A 17,767-nucleotide genomic window follows, 5' to 3' on the forward strand; every position below is an offset into this window, starting at 1 on the left:
TTTAAATGCGCAGTTTGCGCACCCATTGGTCGGACAGCTGCATGACCACCCCCACATTTGTCGCTCGACTCCACCCACCATGGCACCGAGACGAAATAATATGGCCACCATCTTGGCTTTCCAGTGGGCCTAAAACTTCAGGCCTGTAGGCTGCTGCTGATTGTATACCGCCCGGGTTTGTTGCGTCAGATTTCCATTGGCTTTGTTGGGATTGAGTGTGACTCACGATGAGGGAACTCGAAAGGTCTAATCATATGTGGAATAAAAATTATTCGTAAGGTTTAATCAAGAGGAGTTGAGTGGGCAGAGGGTATGGAATTTTAAAATATATATAATTATTATTTTTGTGACCATGGTGCGGTTATTCTTGTTCTGTTGTTCTAGTCCATTTGGTGTTGCAGCTTTGCGTTCAGTTACAAGAGATGACTGAAGCGCACAATTAAGTAGAAGTGCCAATTTATACAGCCAGTTCATTCTATTTGAACATGATTATTATAAAACTGCTGTATGATGCAAACACTTGAACCTCAACTTTAATCTTCATTGTTTGAAAAAGAAAAGTTACTGCCGAGTCCAACTTCAAAATCACTGCCATAAGAGATGACAGGCCGCATATGGGAAAGCAGCACACATAATCCTTTTTAACCATGTCGGATTGCACATAGCCTTCATAGATTGTAGCTTTCAAAGGTTTACTGGATCATAAGTGAGACAGTGTTTGTAATAGCATAAAACAGCACACACAAGTTAACAAACCGAATTAACAACAAAGAATACAAAACAAGTAGGAAGTGCAAATGTAGCGTAGATTTCACAGAGTATACATTTTGAGAATCGGAGAACGCTACAGCTCTACAGACTGCAATATTGAAGTGACGGGGTGCAAAAACAATAATAAAGGCTGAAAAAACTATTTTGAGAGATTTTATGGTAAGGAGAAGCAAAGTTGTACTCGTTATGCAAAGAAATATGGGGCAAAGAAGAAGGAATGGGATGTTTGGCCTGAGGAGTGAAGAGATTCTCAGAGAAACTTCAGCCATAGAGGATGGGAATGCGTGTTGAGTGGACGTGACTCAAGATTTGGATTTGCTGATTCCAATAGCAACTGCTGCTAGACCTGCAAGACTGGCCACCACACCGCCCACGATTGCCATCCCCACAAGGCCTTCTGCAAAGAAATAAAGAAAAGGGACAGTAAAAAAACTAGAACGTCACTCGTCGACCGATATGCCTCCGCCCACATTATTACATCATGATAACACTTGTACCAAGTTTAATTTAAATCACTCCAGCTGTTCTCAAGAATCACATTTTTACCTGACATAACCTCTGACCTCTTGATTCCAAAATCTAATCCGTTCATCGTTGCAGCATCATATTATGATCTTTCTTTGATGAGTACGGATCAGTTACGGGTACGTCGCCGGGTCACAAGTGTCCTCTCTTGGACCTGCTTCGACCTTTGACCTGGAAGCCGACGAGCCAGGGACTGACCGAAGGCAACTTGGAACAAGCGTGTGTGCAATCCCAGGAGAGCCAGATAAAAACAAATGGCTAACCTCAAGGCTAAACTCTCAAGCTTATCTTCTTCCTCAAGACCTGGTAACATCTTGCCAAGTCTATCTCTAGGGTAAGCTGCCTCTCCATCCCTTCCCTCACTTAAAATAGCGCCACAGCCGAATCTTCACATGAAAAGGCTGAATGTCTTAATTCTGCGTTTGCTACCCAATGCCATGTAACGTAGGCCTCACTCCGTGAACAAACCTTACCCACTTGCACACCCAACTGATCCTGAACAATGTCTTTCTTGCCCGAGTAGATGGAGATCTTTCTGGCAAACCTAGACTGATTCTGCAATAGGCCTGGGTGCCTTCAATTTACAAGAATGTCAGCCAACATCACTGTATTACAGAAACAAGGTTTTAAAAACAGATCCTCTTAACGCCAGACATATTAGCTTACTTCCAAACATCAGCAAGGTCATGGAATTTATCATCACCGCTGATATGAAGTCGATGGAAAGTCTTTCCTTTTCTCCACCTGCCTGATCTCGGACACTCAATTCAGTTTCTGAATTGGGCACTCCATCCTAGACATACTGCCTCTGCTCTCACAAAAATTGATGTAGTCCCTGAATATCAGACAAGAGATCAGGACCACCTCTTTGGACATATCTTAAGTATTTGACACCCTGCCTTGCTCTTCAGACTATCAGCCTTCAGCATCAAAGGCCACCTACTCTTGTGGCTTGCTGACTTCCTGAACTGTCATAGTCAGTGTATGGCTCTCAATGGTAACCTCTCATCTCCTCTCCCTGGCATGCATCAAGGCAGTGTCTGGGGCCCAGTCCTGTTCGTCATCTTCATAAAATGTCTTTACGATTCACTGGAAAATCCTCTATATTTTCATCGACGTCTCCACCCTATGTTGTAACACTCCTCCAACCTTCAGATAGTCAGGCAGCTGCCTCCTTCTCTGCCATCCTTAATAGAATCAGGAGCTGGTTCAATATTTGGAATGTGTCTTTCAACTGACAAATCTCACACTCTCAGTCTGTCTCTCCAAAATAACCATGTGGCGAACCCTGCCATCTACTTCCTTAGCAAATCTCTTGAAGAAGTTCAGATCTTCAAACTTATGGGCCTCACCTTCAGGGATGATCTTTCTTTGGCAAACCACATATATCCAAGTTGGCATCCATAGCCAATTGCAGTCTTTGGAAAATCCAAACTTAGAACAACTTCCAAACCCTTAATCCACAGCTCAATGGAGTACTGCTCTCCCTTTTAGAGTGGCGCACCTGCTCAAACACCTTTCATGTCTTGATGTTGTGATTACCAAGGCTGTCAAAATCATTAGAATCTCCCATGCAGAAGACTAGCTGAATCTCTGGAACTGTTACTCCTGCATAGCAGACAGGTTGGTGCCCTGTCTTCCACCACCTCCTTTCTGGCCTTGCACCCTCTGCCCGTTATGTTCCTAACAACCCCCCCTCTCCCCCACCCCCTCAGATTCCTTCAGGGTGCACCCAGTCTGTCAGTAACTCACTGCTGGTGAAACTCCCAAAGAATGCTCACCTCCACTCATTAGTTCCTCTTTTGTCTCACCTGGGGAACCAACTTCCTCAGTTCGTTCAATGGCATTCTTCCCTCCACGACTTCACGAGGCCTACATCTCCTCAGATCGTCCATAAATTCACACTTCTATTTTTTTACCCTCATTGACACTCCTCAAGCCCATCTATTTTTTTTCCAGGTTAATAGGTTTTTTCCGCTCTCCAACCACCCTCCTCTTCATTGCTGTTTCGTCCCCGGTTTTCCCTTCCTCTCCTTTCAGTTCCCTTCTTGCTGCATTTGAGCTTGTATCTACCTTGTTATCCCGTGTGCCCCTCCCCTCCCTTTGCTCTCATTGTTTCCCTTTCCTATTCTTCCTCCAAGTGTCCCTCGACCCTGCTATGGGTGTGTTTCCCCACTTTCCACTCTATCCTTCCTGGTCTATTCTGTGTCCACATTGAACACTGCAGCAGAGATATGGAAGAACTAAACAGGGGTCAGTCGCATTTCAGCGCAGCCGTTATCCAAGGTAAGCATGTTTTTCTGTGAAGCAATGCCGGGATGAAACACCCGAGTGGAAATTTGCATTGAAGCTTCATTACAATTTTTACTTTAACATAATTTACAAACTTTACAAACTATAGCTTTACTTTACAAAACTTTACAAACTATAGTTAAATACAAACTTTACTTTACAAACTTTACAAACAAACATAGTTTAGAAACAATAGTTTGTTTTTAACACAGTAGCTTGTGCTACACATGAAACGTGTTGGCGCAGCACATGCTCAAAAAGGTAACTTACCCCTCTGCATCTTTTTGGAAATCATTCTCTCCAGCTCCAGAGCCTGAGTGTTGCCTGGTTCCTTCTTTAACAGGCTTTTGACAAAGTTCAGCGACTTCTCATATTCCTGTAACAGAATATAATGACAGTCCAACAGAGCTCGTTTGCGAAGACTCAAAAAGCTTTGTTCAGGGTTCGCACAGCCATAGATTCAAATTGGAGGGATTATCCATAGCAAAATAGGTAGTAAAATATTCCTCATGGAATATTTGTGTACACATTTTAATACTCCTCCTCATGGAAAAAATAATCCTCATGGAGTCGAGCTTCATGGAAGAGCGAGAACACTGAACTGGATCAGGCCATAACAGGATAAAAGGAACAGCACAGAGAGAAGGGGGAAACACTAACAGCAGAGTTGAAGGACAAAATAAAAGAAGACTTTGACAAACAATGGGAGTGGGAAGGAATGAGGGGTGTGGGGTGCATGCAGTGGACAAAATTGATAAAGAAGAAACTTTAAAGAAGGAAAAGTGTAAATTTGGAAGGTGGTGGGCTTGGGGTGGAGGGTGGGGAATGATGATGGGGGATGATCTAAGTTGGTGGTGGACAGCTGTCTTGAAGACCTGGAGGGAAGAATGAGATTGAAGAGAATGTGGAAGTTGGTTCTATGAGCAGGATAAAAATGGTACAAATCAGTGGAGGTGAGCAGTGATCCTGGATTCAGATAGTTTCACCATTTAGGGGGTTGATGGTGGACCATGTGAGCCCTGCGGGAACCTCGGTGGAGGGGGAAGGAGGAAACTAACAGAGAGCAGAGGGTGCAAAACCACAAAGGAGGTGGTAGAAGAGAGTTCACCGACCTCTGTGATGAGAAAGTGATCGGCCCATAGACTCAGCTTAATGGTGGGTGATTCCGATTATCAAGCATATCTTTAAAGAAAGAAAATGGATTCAGGACATACTGCTACTTAACTAAAATAAAAAAAACTAGTGCCATCAATAAAGAAAATACCAACATTGTAAAATAAACGATGTTCAATGCAGAAGAAAGAACTTTTATTGCAAGAAAAAGAAGAAGCAAGCCTTTCTTATGACCACGTCACCTGCTTACTTTGAAAAAAGGACAAGTGGACATTTACAAGTAAATGAAGACCATGACTATCTCAGCCAAGCGATAACAAAGGTGTGCATGCCTTTCTCTTTTCCCTGGACAGAGCCATGGCAAAAATGGAAACGTTTCTGGCATTTGGTACAAAAGACCAACGGGCCCACTAGTATATATAAAATGGCACTCTCAGCTCAAACAACTCCAATCCCCACCCATGGCAACTATAGAGTCCCTCTTCCCAAACATGATTATGGATAAAGTTGAAATTGTCACTTCTTTTAAATTTTAGGCATACGTATTTCCAATGATCTTAAATGGTTGATGAACACCAATCACTGCCTGAAGAAGGCTCAGCAACAAATGTTCTTTCTTAGAAGGTTGAAGTTTCGTTGTCGGCCGTCCTGTGTTGACTCTGTCTTTCACTGTCTGGTATGGCAGCTCGTCCCGGGACGACCAATCCCGACAACAGCATAGTAAAAACTGCTTGAATAATTATTGGGTGTGATCTGCCTTCAATCGAGAGCCTGTACTCCAGCCGAGTAGCGAAAAGAGCGAAAGCTATCATCCGAGTTACACCCAGAACACGACATTTTTGAACTTCTCCATTATTTTAGTACGTTTTGTCAAAGTACTTCTCATTTTATGCACATCGCATGTATATGACAATAAATTAATCATTATTAGGATTAATAGTAAATGTAATCATTTTAAAGTTACCCTGTGCATCACCAAGCCCCAGATATGACCTGCCCATCGGCGTTAAGAAGCACACAAACCAGATATGGCGTCTCCCTCTGGGAAGTCTGTCTGTGTGTTGGTAATGACGGCATCGTCTTTGCGATCGCAGACTCCATTAAATAAGTGACCGAATTTGACATTTCACACAAGATAATCCCACGAGGTTCAATTCCACTCACTGACAGAGGCGATAGGGAGGTCGGATAGAACTCGCCGTCCACAGGCCTTGCACGGGCCCACATCGTCAAAAGTATTTTTTTGCAGAATGGGCTGCAAGATATTAACTTTTTGGGCAAGTCGATAAAAAAATCCTCCAAATATTCTGTTGTGCAGAGGTAGACCCCTTTCTCCCAGGTATTTTTGACTTATTTTAGAAGTTTTGTGAGCCATTTTGGGTAACAATCGTTATCAGGCATGCACGATGACCGCTGCTGCTGCTAGGGGTTTCTGCACATGCGCGCCGAGCATTCTGGAGCGGATCACGTCATCTCAAAAGTTGCATACTGGCTATGAAACAATGTCACATGTGCCATCACACGAGTCTTTCATGGACAATGCATGGCTGCCTATTCAAACAATTGCCACTGTGAAATTCACTGATATTGCATTCACTGCTGATTGGTGTGTTCTTTATTTTCCCCGCATACAAGTTTGCAAAATGAAAAATGCAATAATTCTCAGGTTTATACATTGCATTGTTGTTAGAGAAGCTCTATTTGTTTTTTTAGGGGTTTTTTTTCATACTGAATCGAGGCTCGTGAAAGAGCTAACATTTATTTCACAAACAAATCAACCAGACAAACAAAATATATAAAAAGAGGGAGCGGAAGACAAGATGGGGAGAGAAGGGGGCACAACAAACACACAACATTTCAAACACAACATTTGAGAGCAGGGAGATGTGTGGGAGGGAGAGGGCTTGGGGGGAGCAGGCGTGGGAAGGGGGGTGGGGGGGGGGGTGGGAGAAGTATAAAACACAAGGACACCAAGGATTTCCAGGAGAGAAGTTGGTATTTCAAAAAAGTGGATTTGGGGTGAAATTAGTGGGGGTAGAAAAGCTCAAGGTTTTGGATGGGGGAAGATAAGAGATGGTGGTGAACAGCTGTTTTAAAGACCTGGAGGGAGGAGTGGGATTGAAGAGAATGAGGGAGTTTGTTCCAGAGGCGGGAGAAAAGAGGAATGAAGGAGTGAAGGTGAGCAGAGAGTCTTGATTTTGGCAGTTTAACCATAAGAGGGTTGCAGGCAGATCTTGTGTGACCTGTAGGAATATTTGGGGGACAGAGCCCAGAGAGAGCTGGGGGGGCAAGGCCAGAGAGGAGTCGGTAGAAGACGGAAAGACCACCAACCTGCCTGCGGTGAGTAAGTGAAAGGCCCTCGGAGGTAGCTTCATCGCGGGAGATTCCAATGATTCTGAACGCTTTGGTTTCAACAGCGTGAAGACGAGCTAGGTGTGAGGCAGGAGCACCAGCCCAGAGGGGAGAGCAGTATTCCATTGAGCTGCGGATGAAAGCCTTGTATGTGGTGAGGAGCTCAGGTGTGCCAAGGAAGGACTTCGCACGACGGAGGATGCCCAATCAGCGACTGGCTTTGGAGGCCAGATTTGAAATGTGGTTTTCCCAGGAAAGATCATGGCAGATAGTGAGACCCAAAAGCTTGAGTGACAGAACTTCTTGGAGAGGATTATTCAGAAAGTGGATGGGAGGGTTGTCCAGTCGGTCTTTTCGGAGAGACATCGTAAGAGTGTGAGATTTGTCAGGATTGAAAGACATGTTCCACTTGTTTGCCCAGTCTGTGATTTTGTCCAGGTCTGCAGAGAGTGAGGAGGCTGCAGACTGCCGATCTGAGGGATGAGGAATGGAGCGACAGAGAGTATAGTCATCAGCAAAGAGATAGAGAGGATTTTCAAGAGAGTCAGAGAGATAATTGATGAAGACCAGAAAAAGCACAGGGCCCAGAACACTGCCTTGGGGAACTCCAGCCTGAACAGGAAGAGGAGATGAGAGAAACCCATTCAGAGCCACACGTTGACTACGACTAGAGAGGAAGTCCACCAGCCATGCGTGGAGATTTCCATGGATACCAAAGGAGGAGAGTTTGGTGAGCAGAGCGGGGTGCCAGACCGTATCGAAGGCACGTGATATGTCAAGGGAGACAGCTCTAATTTCCTGTTTGGCATTGAGGACCTCCATCCATTGTTGAGAAAGCAGAAGCAGCATGTCCAGAGTAGAGTGACCAGGTTTGAAACCAAATTGATGATCAGAGATCAAGCTTCTTGGAGAAGAGGAAAGATTTCATATCTGAAGCAATGATGGATTCCATGACTTTGCTGATAATTGGGAGAAGGCTGATTGGTCTGTAGTTGCTAGGATCTGTTTTTGCACCTTTTTTGTTGAACTCACCATGGTTTGTGTGATGTATGTTCATTATGCATTGCAAATGGAGGCACATACCTGTAGCCTGTAGTTCCCCACAGCAAGGTAAAACACGTAATCCCTCTGCTCTTCTGCAGGACCATCGTGAAAAAGTGCTGCCGTTAATCGTACAACAAATGAAATTGATCAGAATGATAGCAGTTCATGAAACTGACAACAACCGATACTTGCAAACAACACACCATGCCACGGTTAACTTATACATCGCCCCACAGTTACTGCGGGCAGAACAACATGCATTCCAAATGACGATGATTTACACAATATTATAAAAATCGATGAAATGCCAACGATGAGACTCCAGATTGAAACCTTCCAATATGTATACGCCGTGTCCAATATCGTCCGGGTACTTGCTGCGGATGAGACACCAGGCGTACTCAAACTTCGTATTTTTCGAAAGTGATCCAGATGCTTTTTCTTCCTTGTACTTTTTTTCAAACTTCTGCACAAATTGGAGGCAGAGAGGAAAAATTGAGATGTGATTCTGCGTGTGGGTAAGATCAAGATACCTTTGAGGTGATTGATACTCGAGGCTTGAAATGCCACTGACCACACCACACAAATTGCACAACAAGTGCAGTAGCACGGAGGGACTGGAAGCGGAGTGTGGGGGGAATGGAAGCGGCTGGGGGGGGGTTGGGGAATGGAAGTGGCTGGGGGGGGGGGGGGAATGGAAGTGGCTGGGGGGGGGGGGGGGGATTGAAAGCGGAGCGCGGTGGGGGATTGGAAGTGGACCGAAGTGGGGGATTGTAAGCGGTGCACGGTGGGGAATTGGAAGCGGGATGCGGTGGGAATGGAAGCAGAGCACGGTGGGAATGCAAGCGGATTGCGGTGGGAATGGAAGCAGAGCACGGTGGGAATGGAAGCAAAGCGTGGTTGGGATGGAAGCAGAGTGCGGTTGGGATGGAAGCAGAGTGCGGTTGGGACGGAAGTAGAGTGCGGTGGGGGTTTGGAAGCGGACCGTGGTGGGGGATTAAAAGTGGAGCACGGTGGGGGATTGAAAGCGGCGGGCGGTGGGGGATTGAAAGCGGAGCACGGTGGGGGATTGGAAGCGGCATGTGGTGGGAATGGAAGTAGCGCACGGTGGGAATGGAAGCAGAGTGCGGTGGGAATGGAAGCAGAGTGCGGTGGGAATGGAAGCAGAGTGCGGTGGGAATGGAAGCAGAGTGCGGTGGGAATGGAAGCAGAGTGCGGTGGGAATGGAAGCAGAGTGCGGTGGGAATGGAAGCAGAGTGCGGTGGGAATGGAAGCAGAGTGCGGTGAGAATGGAAGCAGAGTGCGGTGGGAATGGAAGCAGAGTGCGGTGGGAATGGAAGCAGAGTGCGGTGGGAATGGAAGCAGAGTGGTGTGGGAATGGAAGCAGAGTGCAGTGGGAATGGAAGCAGGGCACGGTGGGAATGGAAGCGGAGTGCGGTGGTAATGGAAGCAGAGCATGGTGGGAATGGAAGCGGAGTGCGGTAGGAATGGAAGCGTAGTGCAGTGGGAATGGAAGCAGAGTGGGGTGGGAATGGAAGCGGAGTGCGGTGGGAATGGAAGCAGAGTGGTGTGGGAATGGAAGCAGAGTGCAGTGGGAATGGAAGCAGGGCACGGTGGGAATGGAAGCATGGCACGGTGGGAATGGAAGCATTGTGCGGTGGGAATGGAAGCAGGGCATGGTGGGAATGGAAGCGGAGTGTGATGGGAATGGAAGCAGGGCATGGTGGGAATGGAAGCTGAGTGTGGTGGGAATGGAAGCAGAGCGCGGTGGGAATGGAAGCAGAGCGCGGTGGGAATGGAAGCGGAGTGCGGTGGGAATGGAAGCAGAGCGCAGTGGGAATGGAAGCAGAGCGCGGTGGGAATGGAAGCAGAGCATGGTGGGAATGGAAGCGGAGTGCAGTAGGAATGGAATCAGGGCACGGTGGGAATGGAATCAGGGCACGGTGGGAATGGAAGCGTAGTGCGGTGGGAATGGAAGCAGAGTGTGGTGGGAATGGAAGCAGAGTGCGGTGGGAATGGAAGCAGAGTGCGGTGGGAATGGAAGCAGAGTGCGGTGGGAATGGAAGCAGAGTGCGGTGGGAATGGAAGCAGAGTGCGGTGGGAATGGAAGCAGAGTGCGGTGGGAATGGAAGCAGGGCGCGGTGGGAATGGAAGCGGAGTGCGGTGCGAATGGAAGCGGAGTGTGGTGGGAATGGAAGCAGGGCACAGTGGGAATGGAAATGGAGTGCGGTGGGAATGGATGCATGGCGCGGTGGAATGGAAGCGGAGTGCGGTGGGAATGAAAGCGGAGCACGGTGGTTGATTGGAAGTGGAGTACGGTGGGGGATTGGAAGCGGACCGTGGTGGGGGATTGGAAGCGAAATGCAGTGGGAATGGAAGCAGAGCGCGGTGGGAATGGAAGCGGAGTGCGGTGGGAATGGAAGCGGAGTGCGGTGGGAATGGAAGCGGAGTGCGGTGGGAATGGAAGCGGAGTGCGGTGGGAATGAAAGCGGAGCACGGTGGGTGATTGGAAGCGGACAGTGGTGGGGGATTGAAAGTGGAGCACGGTGGGGGATTGGAAGCGAAATGCAGTGGGGAATGGAAGCAGAGCGTGGTGGGAATGGAAGCAGAGTGCGGTGGGAATGGAAGCAGAGCGCGGTGGGAATGGAAGCAGAGCGCGGTGGGAATGGAAGCAGAGTGCGGTGGGAATGGAAGCAGAGTGCGGTGGGAATGGAAGCAGAGTGCGGTGGGAATGGAAGCAGAGTGCGGTGGGAATGGAAGCAGAGTGCGGTGGGAATGGAAGCAGGGCGCGGTAGGCATGGAAGCGGAGTGCGGTGGGAATGGAAGCAGAGCGTGGTGGGAATGGAAGCAGGGCACGGTGGGAATGGAAATGGAGTGCGGTGGGAATGGATGCAGGGCGCGGTGGAATAGAAGCAGAGTGCGGTGGGAATGAAAGCGGAGCACGGTGGTTGATTGGAAGTGGAGTACGGTGGGGGATTGGAAGCGGACCGTGGTGGGGGATTGGAAGCGAAATGCAGTGGGAATGGAAGCAGAGCGCGGTGGGAATGGAAGCAGAGTGTGGTGGGAATGGAAGCATAGTGCGGTGGGAATGGAAGCAGAGTGCGGTGGGAATGGAAGCAGGGCACGGTGGGAATGGAAGCGGAGTGCGGTGGGAATGGAAGCAGGGCGCGGTGGGAATGGAAATGGAGTGCGGTGGGAATGGAAGCAGGGCGCGGTGGAATGGAAGCAGAGTGCGGTGGGAATGAAAGCGGAGCACAGTGGTTGATTGAAAGTGGAGCACGGTGGCGGATTGGAAGCGGGATGCGGTGGGAATGGAAGCAGAGCGCGGTGGGAATGGAAGCAGAGCGCGGTGGGAATGGAAGCAGAGCGCAGTGGGAATGGAAGCAGGGCGTGGTGGGAATGGAAGCGGAGTGCGGTGGGAATGAAAGCGGAGCACGGTGGGTGATTGGAAGCGGAGCACGGTGGATGATTGGAAGCGGAGTACGGTGGGCGATTGGAAGCGGACCGCGGTGGGAATGAAAGCGGCGCACGGTGGTTGATTGAAAGTGGAGCACGGTGGCGGATTGGAAGCGGGATGCGGTGGGAATGGAAGCATAGCGCGGTGGGAATGGAAGCAGAGCGTGGTGGGAATGGAAGCAGAGCACGGTCGGAATGGACGCAGAGCGTAGTGGGAATGGAAGCAGGGCGCGGTGGGAATGGAAGCGGAGCACGGTGGGTGATTGGAAGCGGGGCACGGTGGATGATTGGAAGCGGAGTACGGTGGGGGATTGGAAGCGGCCCGCGGTGGGGGATTGGAAGCGGATTTCGGTGGGAATGGAAGCAGAGCGCGGTGGGAATGGAAGTGGAGTGCGGTGGGAATGGAAGCGTAGTGCGGTGGGAATGGAAGCAGGGTGCGGTGGGAATGGAAGTGGCGTGCGGTGGGAATGGAAGCAGGGCACGGTGGGAATGGAAGCAGAGCGCGGTGGGAATGGAAGCGGAGTGCGGTGGGAATGGAAGCGGAGTGCGGTGCGAATGGAAGCGGAGTGCGGTGCGAATGGAAGCGGAGTGTGGTGGGAATGGAAGCAGAGTGCGGTGGGAATGGAAGCAGAGTGTGGTGGGAATGGAAGCAGAGTGCAGTGGGAATGGAAGCAGGGCACGGTGGGAATGGAAGCATGGCACGGTGGGAATGGAAGCGTAGTGCGGTGGGAATGGAAGCAGGGCATGGTGGGAATGGAAGCGGAGTGTGGTGGGAATGGAAGCAGGGCATGGTGGGAATGGAAGCTGAGTGTGGTGGGAATGGAAGCAGGGCGTGGTGGGAATGGAAGCAGGGCGCAGTAGGCATGGAAGCGGAGTGCGGTGGGAATGGAAGCGGAGTGCGGTGGGAATGAAAGCGGAGCACGGTGGGTGATTGGAAGCGGAAGGTGGTGGGGGATTGAAAGTGGAGCACGGTGGGGGATTGGAAGCGAAATGCAGTGGGGAATGGAAGCAGAGTGCGGTGGGAATGGAAGCAGAGTGCGGTGGGAATGGAAGCGGAGTGCGGTGGGAATGGAAGCGGAGTGCGGTGGGAATGGAAGCGGAGTGCGGTGGGAATGAAAGCGGAGCACGGTGGGTGATTGGAAGCGGAAGGTGGTGGGGGATTGAAAGTGGAGCACGGTGGGGGATTGGAAGCGAAATGCAGTGGGGAATGGAAGCAGAGCGCGGTGGGAATGGAAGCAGAGTGCGGTGGGAATGGAAGCAGGGCGCGGTGGGAATGGAAGCAGGGCGCGGTGGAATGGAAGCAGAGTGCGGTGGGAATGAAAGCGGAGCACAGCGGTTGATTGAAAGTGGAGCACGGTGGCGGATTGGAAGCGGGATGCGGTGGGAATGGAAGCAGAGCGTGGTGGGAATGGAAGCAGAGCGCGGTGGGAATGGAAGCAGAGCGCAGTGGGAATGGAAGCAGGGCGTGGTGGGAATGGAAGCGGAGTGCAGTGGGAATGAAAGCGGAGCACGGTGGGTGATTGGAAGCGGAGCACGGTGGATGATTGGAAGCGGAGTACGGTGGGGGATTGGAAGCGGAGCACGGTGGGAATGAAAGCGGAGCACGGTGGTTGATTGAAAGTGGAGCACGGTGGCGGATTGGAAGCGGGATGCGGTGGGAATGGAAGCAGAGCGCGGTGGGAATGGAAGCAGAGCGCGGTGGGAATGGAAGCAGAGCGCGGTCGGAATGGACGCAGAGCGCGGTCGGAATGGACGCAGAGCGTGGTGGGAATGGAAGCAGGGCACGGTGGGAATGGAAGCGGAGTGCGGTGGGAATGAAAGCGGAGCACGGTGGGTGATTGGAAGCGGGGCACGGTGGATGATTGGAAGCGGAGTACGGTGGGGGATTGGAAGCGGACCGCGGTGGGGGATTGAAAGCGGAGCAAGGTGGGGGAGTGAAAGTGGAGCACGGTGGGGGATTGAAAGTGGAGCATGGTGGGAATGGAAGCAGAGTGCGGTGGGAATGGAAGCAGAGCGCGGTGGGAATGGAAGTGGAGTGCGGTGGGAATGGAAGCAGGGCGCGGTGGGAATGAAAGCGGAGCACGGTGGGTGATTGGAAGCGGAGCACGGTGGATGATTGGAAGCGGAGTACGGTGGGGGATTGGAAGCGGAGCACGGTGGGAATGAAAGCGGAGCACGGTGGTTGATTGAAAGTGGAGCACGGTGGCGGATTGGAAGCGGGATGCGGTGGGAATGGAAGCAGAGTGCGGTGGGAATGGAAGCAGAGCGCGGTGGGAATGGAAGCAGAGCGCGGTCGGAATGGACGCAGAGCGCGGTCGGAATGGACGCAGAGCGCGGTCGGAATGGACGCAGAGCGTAGTGGGAATGGAAGCAGAGTGCGGTGGGAATGGAAGCGGAGTGCGGTGGGAATGGAAGCATGGCACGGTGGGAATGGAAGCGTAGTGCGGTGGGAATGGAAGCAGGGCATGGTGGGAATGGAAGCGGAGTGTGGTGGGAATGGAAGCAGGGCATGGTGGGAATGGAAGCTGAGTGTGGTGGGAATGGAAGCAGAGTGCGGTGGGAATGGAAGTGGAGTGCGGTGGGAATGGAAGCAGAGCGCGGTGGGAATGGAAGCGGAGTGCGGTGGTAATGGAAGCAGAGCATGGTGGGAATGGAAGCGGAGTGCGGTAGGAATGGAATCAGGGCACGGTGGGAATGGAAGCGTAGTGCGGTGGGAATGGAAGCAGAGTGGGGTGGGAATGGAAGCGGAGTGCGGTGGGAATGGAAGCAGAGTGGTGTGGGAATGGAAGCAGAGTGCAGTGGGAATGGAAGCAGGGCACGGTGGGAATGGAAGCATGGCACGGTGGGAATGGAAGCATAGTGCGGTGGGAATGGAAGCAGGGCATGGTAGGAATGGAAGCGGAGTGTGGTGGGAATGGAAGCAGGGCATGGTGGGAATGGAAGCTGAGTGTGGTGGGAATGGAAGCAGAGCGCAGTGGGAATGGAAGCGGAGTGCGGTGGGAATGGAAGCAGAGCGCGGTGGGAATGGAAGCGTAGTGCGGTGGGAATGGAAGCAGAGTGGGGTGGGAATGGAAGCGGAGTGCGGTGGGAATGGAAGCAGAGTGGTGTGGGAATGGAAGCAGAGCATGGTGGGAATGGAAGCGGAGTGCAGTAGGAATGGAATCAGGGCACGGTGGGAATGGAAGCGTAGTGCGGTGGGAATGGAAGCAGAGTGGGGTGGGAATGGAAGCGGTGGGAATGGAAGCAGAGTGGGGTGGGAATGGAAGCGGAGTGCGGTGGGAATGGAAGCAGAGTGCGGTGGGAATGGAAGCGGAGTGCGGTGGGAATGGAAGCGGAGTGCGGTGGGAATGGAAGCGGAGTGCGATGGGAATGGAAGCGGAGTGTGGTGGGAATGGAAGCGGAGTGTGGTGGGAATGGAAGCGGCGTGCGGTGGGAATGGAAATGGAGTGCGGTGGGAATGGAAATGGAGTGCGGTGGGAATGGAAATGGAGTGCGGTGGGAATGGAAGCAGGGCACGGTGGAATGGAAGCAGCGTGCGGTGGGAATGAAAGCGGAGCACGGTGGTTGATTGAAAGGGGAGCACGGTGGCGGATTGGAAGTGGAATGCGGTGGGAATGGAAACAGAGCGTGGTGGGAATGAAAGCATAGCACGGTGGGAATGGAAGCGTAGTGCGGTGGGAATGGAAACAGGGCGCGGTGGGAATGGAAGCGGAGTGCGGTGGGAATGGAAGCAGGGTGCGGTGGGAATGGAAGCAGGGCGCGGTGGGAATGAAAGCACGGCGTGGTGGGAATGGAAGCGGAGCGGTGGGAATGGAAGCAGAGCGTGGTGGGAATGAAAGCAGAGCGCGGTGGGAATGGATGCAGAGCGCGGTGGGAATGAAAGCAGAGCGCAGTGGGAATGGAAGCAGGGCACGGTGGGAATGGAAGCGGAGTGCGGTGGGAATGAAAGCGGAGCACGGTGGGTGATTGGAAGCGGAGCACGGTGGGTGATTGGAAGCGGAGCACGGTGGGTGATTGGAAGCGGAGCACGGTGGATGATTGGAAGCAGATTACGGTGGGGGATTGGAAGCGGACCGCGGTAGGGGATTGAAAGCGGAGCAAGGTGGGGGATTGAAAGCGGAGCACGGTGGGGAATTGAAAGCGGAGCACGGTGGGGGATTGAAAGTGGAGCATGGTGGGGGATTGAAAGTGGAGCACGGTGGGGGATTGGAAGCGGATTGCGGTGGGAATGGAAGCAGAGCGCAGTTGGAATGGAAGCAGAGCGCAGTGGGAATGGAAGTGGAGTGCGGTGGGAATGGAAGCAGGGCACGGTGGGAATGGAAACGTAGTGCGGTGGGAATGGAGGCATGGTGCGGTGGGAATGGAAGCGGAGTGCGGTGGGAATGGAAGCGGAGTGCGGTGGGAATGGAAGCAGGGCACGGTGGGAATGGAAGCAGGGTGCGGTGGGAATGGAAGCGGAGTGCGGTGGGAATGGAAGCAGGGCGCGGTGGGAATGGAAGCGGAGTGCGGTGGGAATGGAAGCAGGGCACGGTGGGAATGCAAGCGGAGTGCGGTGGGAATGGAAGCAGAGCGCGGTGGGAATGGAAGCGGAGTGCGGTGCGAATGGAAGCGGTGTGCGATGGCAATGGAAGCGGAGTGCGGTGGGAATGGAAGCAGAGCGTGGTGGGATTGGAAGCAGAGTGCAGTGGGAATTGAAGCAGGGTGCGGTGGGAATTGAAGCAGGGCACGGTGGGAATGGAAGCAGGGCACGGTGGGAATGGAAGCAGGGCACGGTGGGAATGGAAGCAGGGTGCGGTGGGAATGGAAGCAGAGCGCGGTGGGAATGGAAGTGGAGTGCGGTGCGAATGGAAGCGGAGTGCGATGGCAATGGAAGCGGAGTGCGGTGGGAATGGAAGCAGAGGGCGGTGGGAATGGAAGCAGAGGGCGGTGGGAATGGAAGCAGAGCGAAGTGTCTAAAGTATTGTGAGGATGGGAGGCGACTTCAGATTATTTGAGTCGTGCTTCTCAAGCACGTTACCCATATTGTCAGCAAAACCCAGCGAATCGAGTTCAGAGAGATCGGACTTCATCATTCGTTTCGATTTCTCTCGTCTCACCAGCAAATCCTCTGCGCAGATGACGTCCTTCACAATCGCTTCCATTGTCAGTTGTGTGAAAGCTGTAGGTCGTAACTTCTCTGCTTCTCTGCCGTTTTAACTTAATCGCTAAGATCTATCCTCAATCGGCCAAATCACTGAATCGAAACATTGACCTTTTCTTATTCCAATTACTTCGCAAAGCCCCCTTCTTTCATCTGCAGTATAGTATTAAATGTATATCTCTTCCGGGGACTTCCTGCAACAAATCAATTTTCCGGACTCATCGCAGAGAGGTTATTCTTCTTCCTTGCATCGCCTTTGTTATTTATCCATATGACACTTTATTAACATTTATTACCTTACATTGTTAACCGAAATTTGAAAGAAGTAGAAAGAGCGTGATTAGTCACAGTTGAGCTAAAAACAAGATCAACATACACCCCAAGTGTCCTGTGTCTCTGAACTCGGCTGTTGTTGTGTTTCCCTGCTTTCTGCAGATGACGTTCGATCTCAGAATACAGCTGGAGAGATATGGATTTGGCAAGTTTATTATCAAATCATCGCAGCCAGAAGCTGAATTGTGAATGGTTACGATATAAAATAAAAAGCAAATCAAGATAATGAAAAAAATTAATATATTATTGCAATTTTTTATTTTTATTTTTTTGGTATATACTGAATCGAGGCTCGTGAAAGAGCTAACATTTATTTCACAAACAAATCAACCAGACAAACAAAATATATAACAAGTGAAGATACATTCAAAGTACACCGCCCCCATGCCAAATAATTAAATATCGTATTGAAGGAGCTGGGGCTCCCACGTCGATCGGAAGAATGGACGCGACAAAAAGCTGGAATTCATCCGAGTTGCTTTAATCAAATCAAACACTCAGGCACTCTGAAAACCCGTTTATCGGGCAGCAATATATATCTATTATCCCAGGGGGTTTGCCCAGGCCCGGCGCCAGGGGGCTTGGCCCAGCGTCCTGGCTGCGGCCTGGCAAGTTGAGGGCGAGCCTGCCCGGGCATGCCCGGGCATGCCCGGGCGTCCCGACCGAGGCCTGGCAAGTTGAGCGCGGGCCTGCCCGGGCGTCCTGGACGAGCCCGGCATGGTGATCGCTCCGCGTCCTTGA

General features: G+C 51.3%; 1 protein-coding gene across 1 annotated transcript; it reads right to left on the minus strand.

Moving 5' to 3' along the window:
• Positions 1–519: 519 nt before the first annotated feature.
• On the minus strand, positions 520–17,019 carry FIS1 (fission, mitochondrial 1). Its single transcript, XM_068117132.2, has 5 exons — positions 16,650–17,019; positions 8,431–8,563; positions 8,137–8,213; positions 3,859–3,964; positions 520–1,168 (listed from the first exon to the last, which is right to left on the minus strand). Exons 1-5 carry the CDS (start codon positions 16,692–16,694, stop codon positions 1,074–1,076), a joined length of 456 nt encoding a protein of 151 aa, XP_067973233.1. The 5' UTR covers positions 16,695–17,019; the 3' UTR covers positions 520–1,073.
• Between the last annotated feature and the right edge of the window lie 748 nt (positions 17,020–17,767).

Source organism: Myxine glutinosa, chromosome 5 (genome assembly GCF_964187855.1).
Source record: "Myxine glutinosa chromosome 5, kmMyxGlut1.1, whole genome shotgun sequence".
NCBI lineage: Eukaryota > Metazoa > Chordata > Myxini > Myxiniformes > Myxinidae > Myxine > Myxine glutinosa.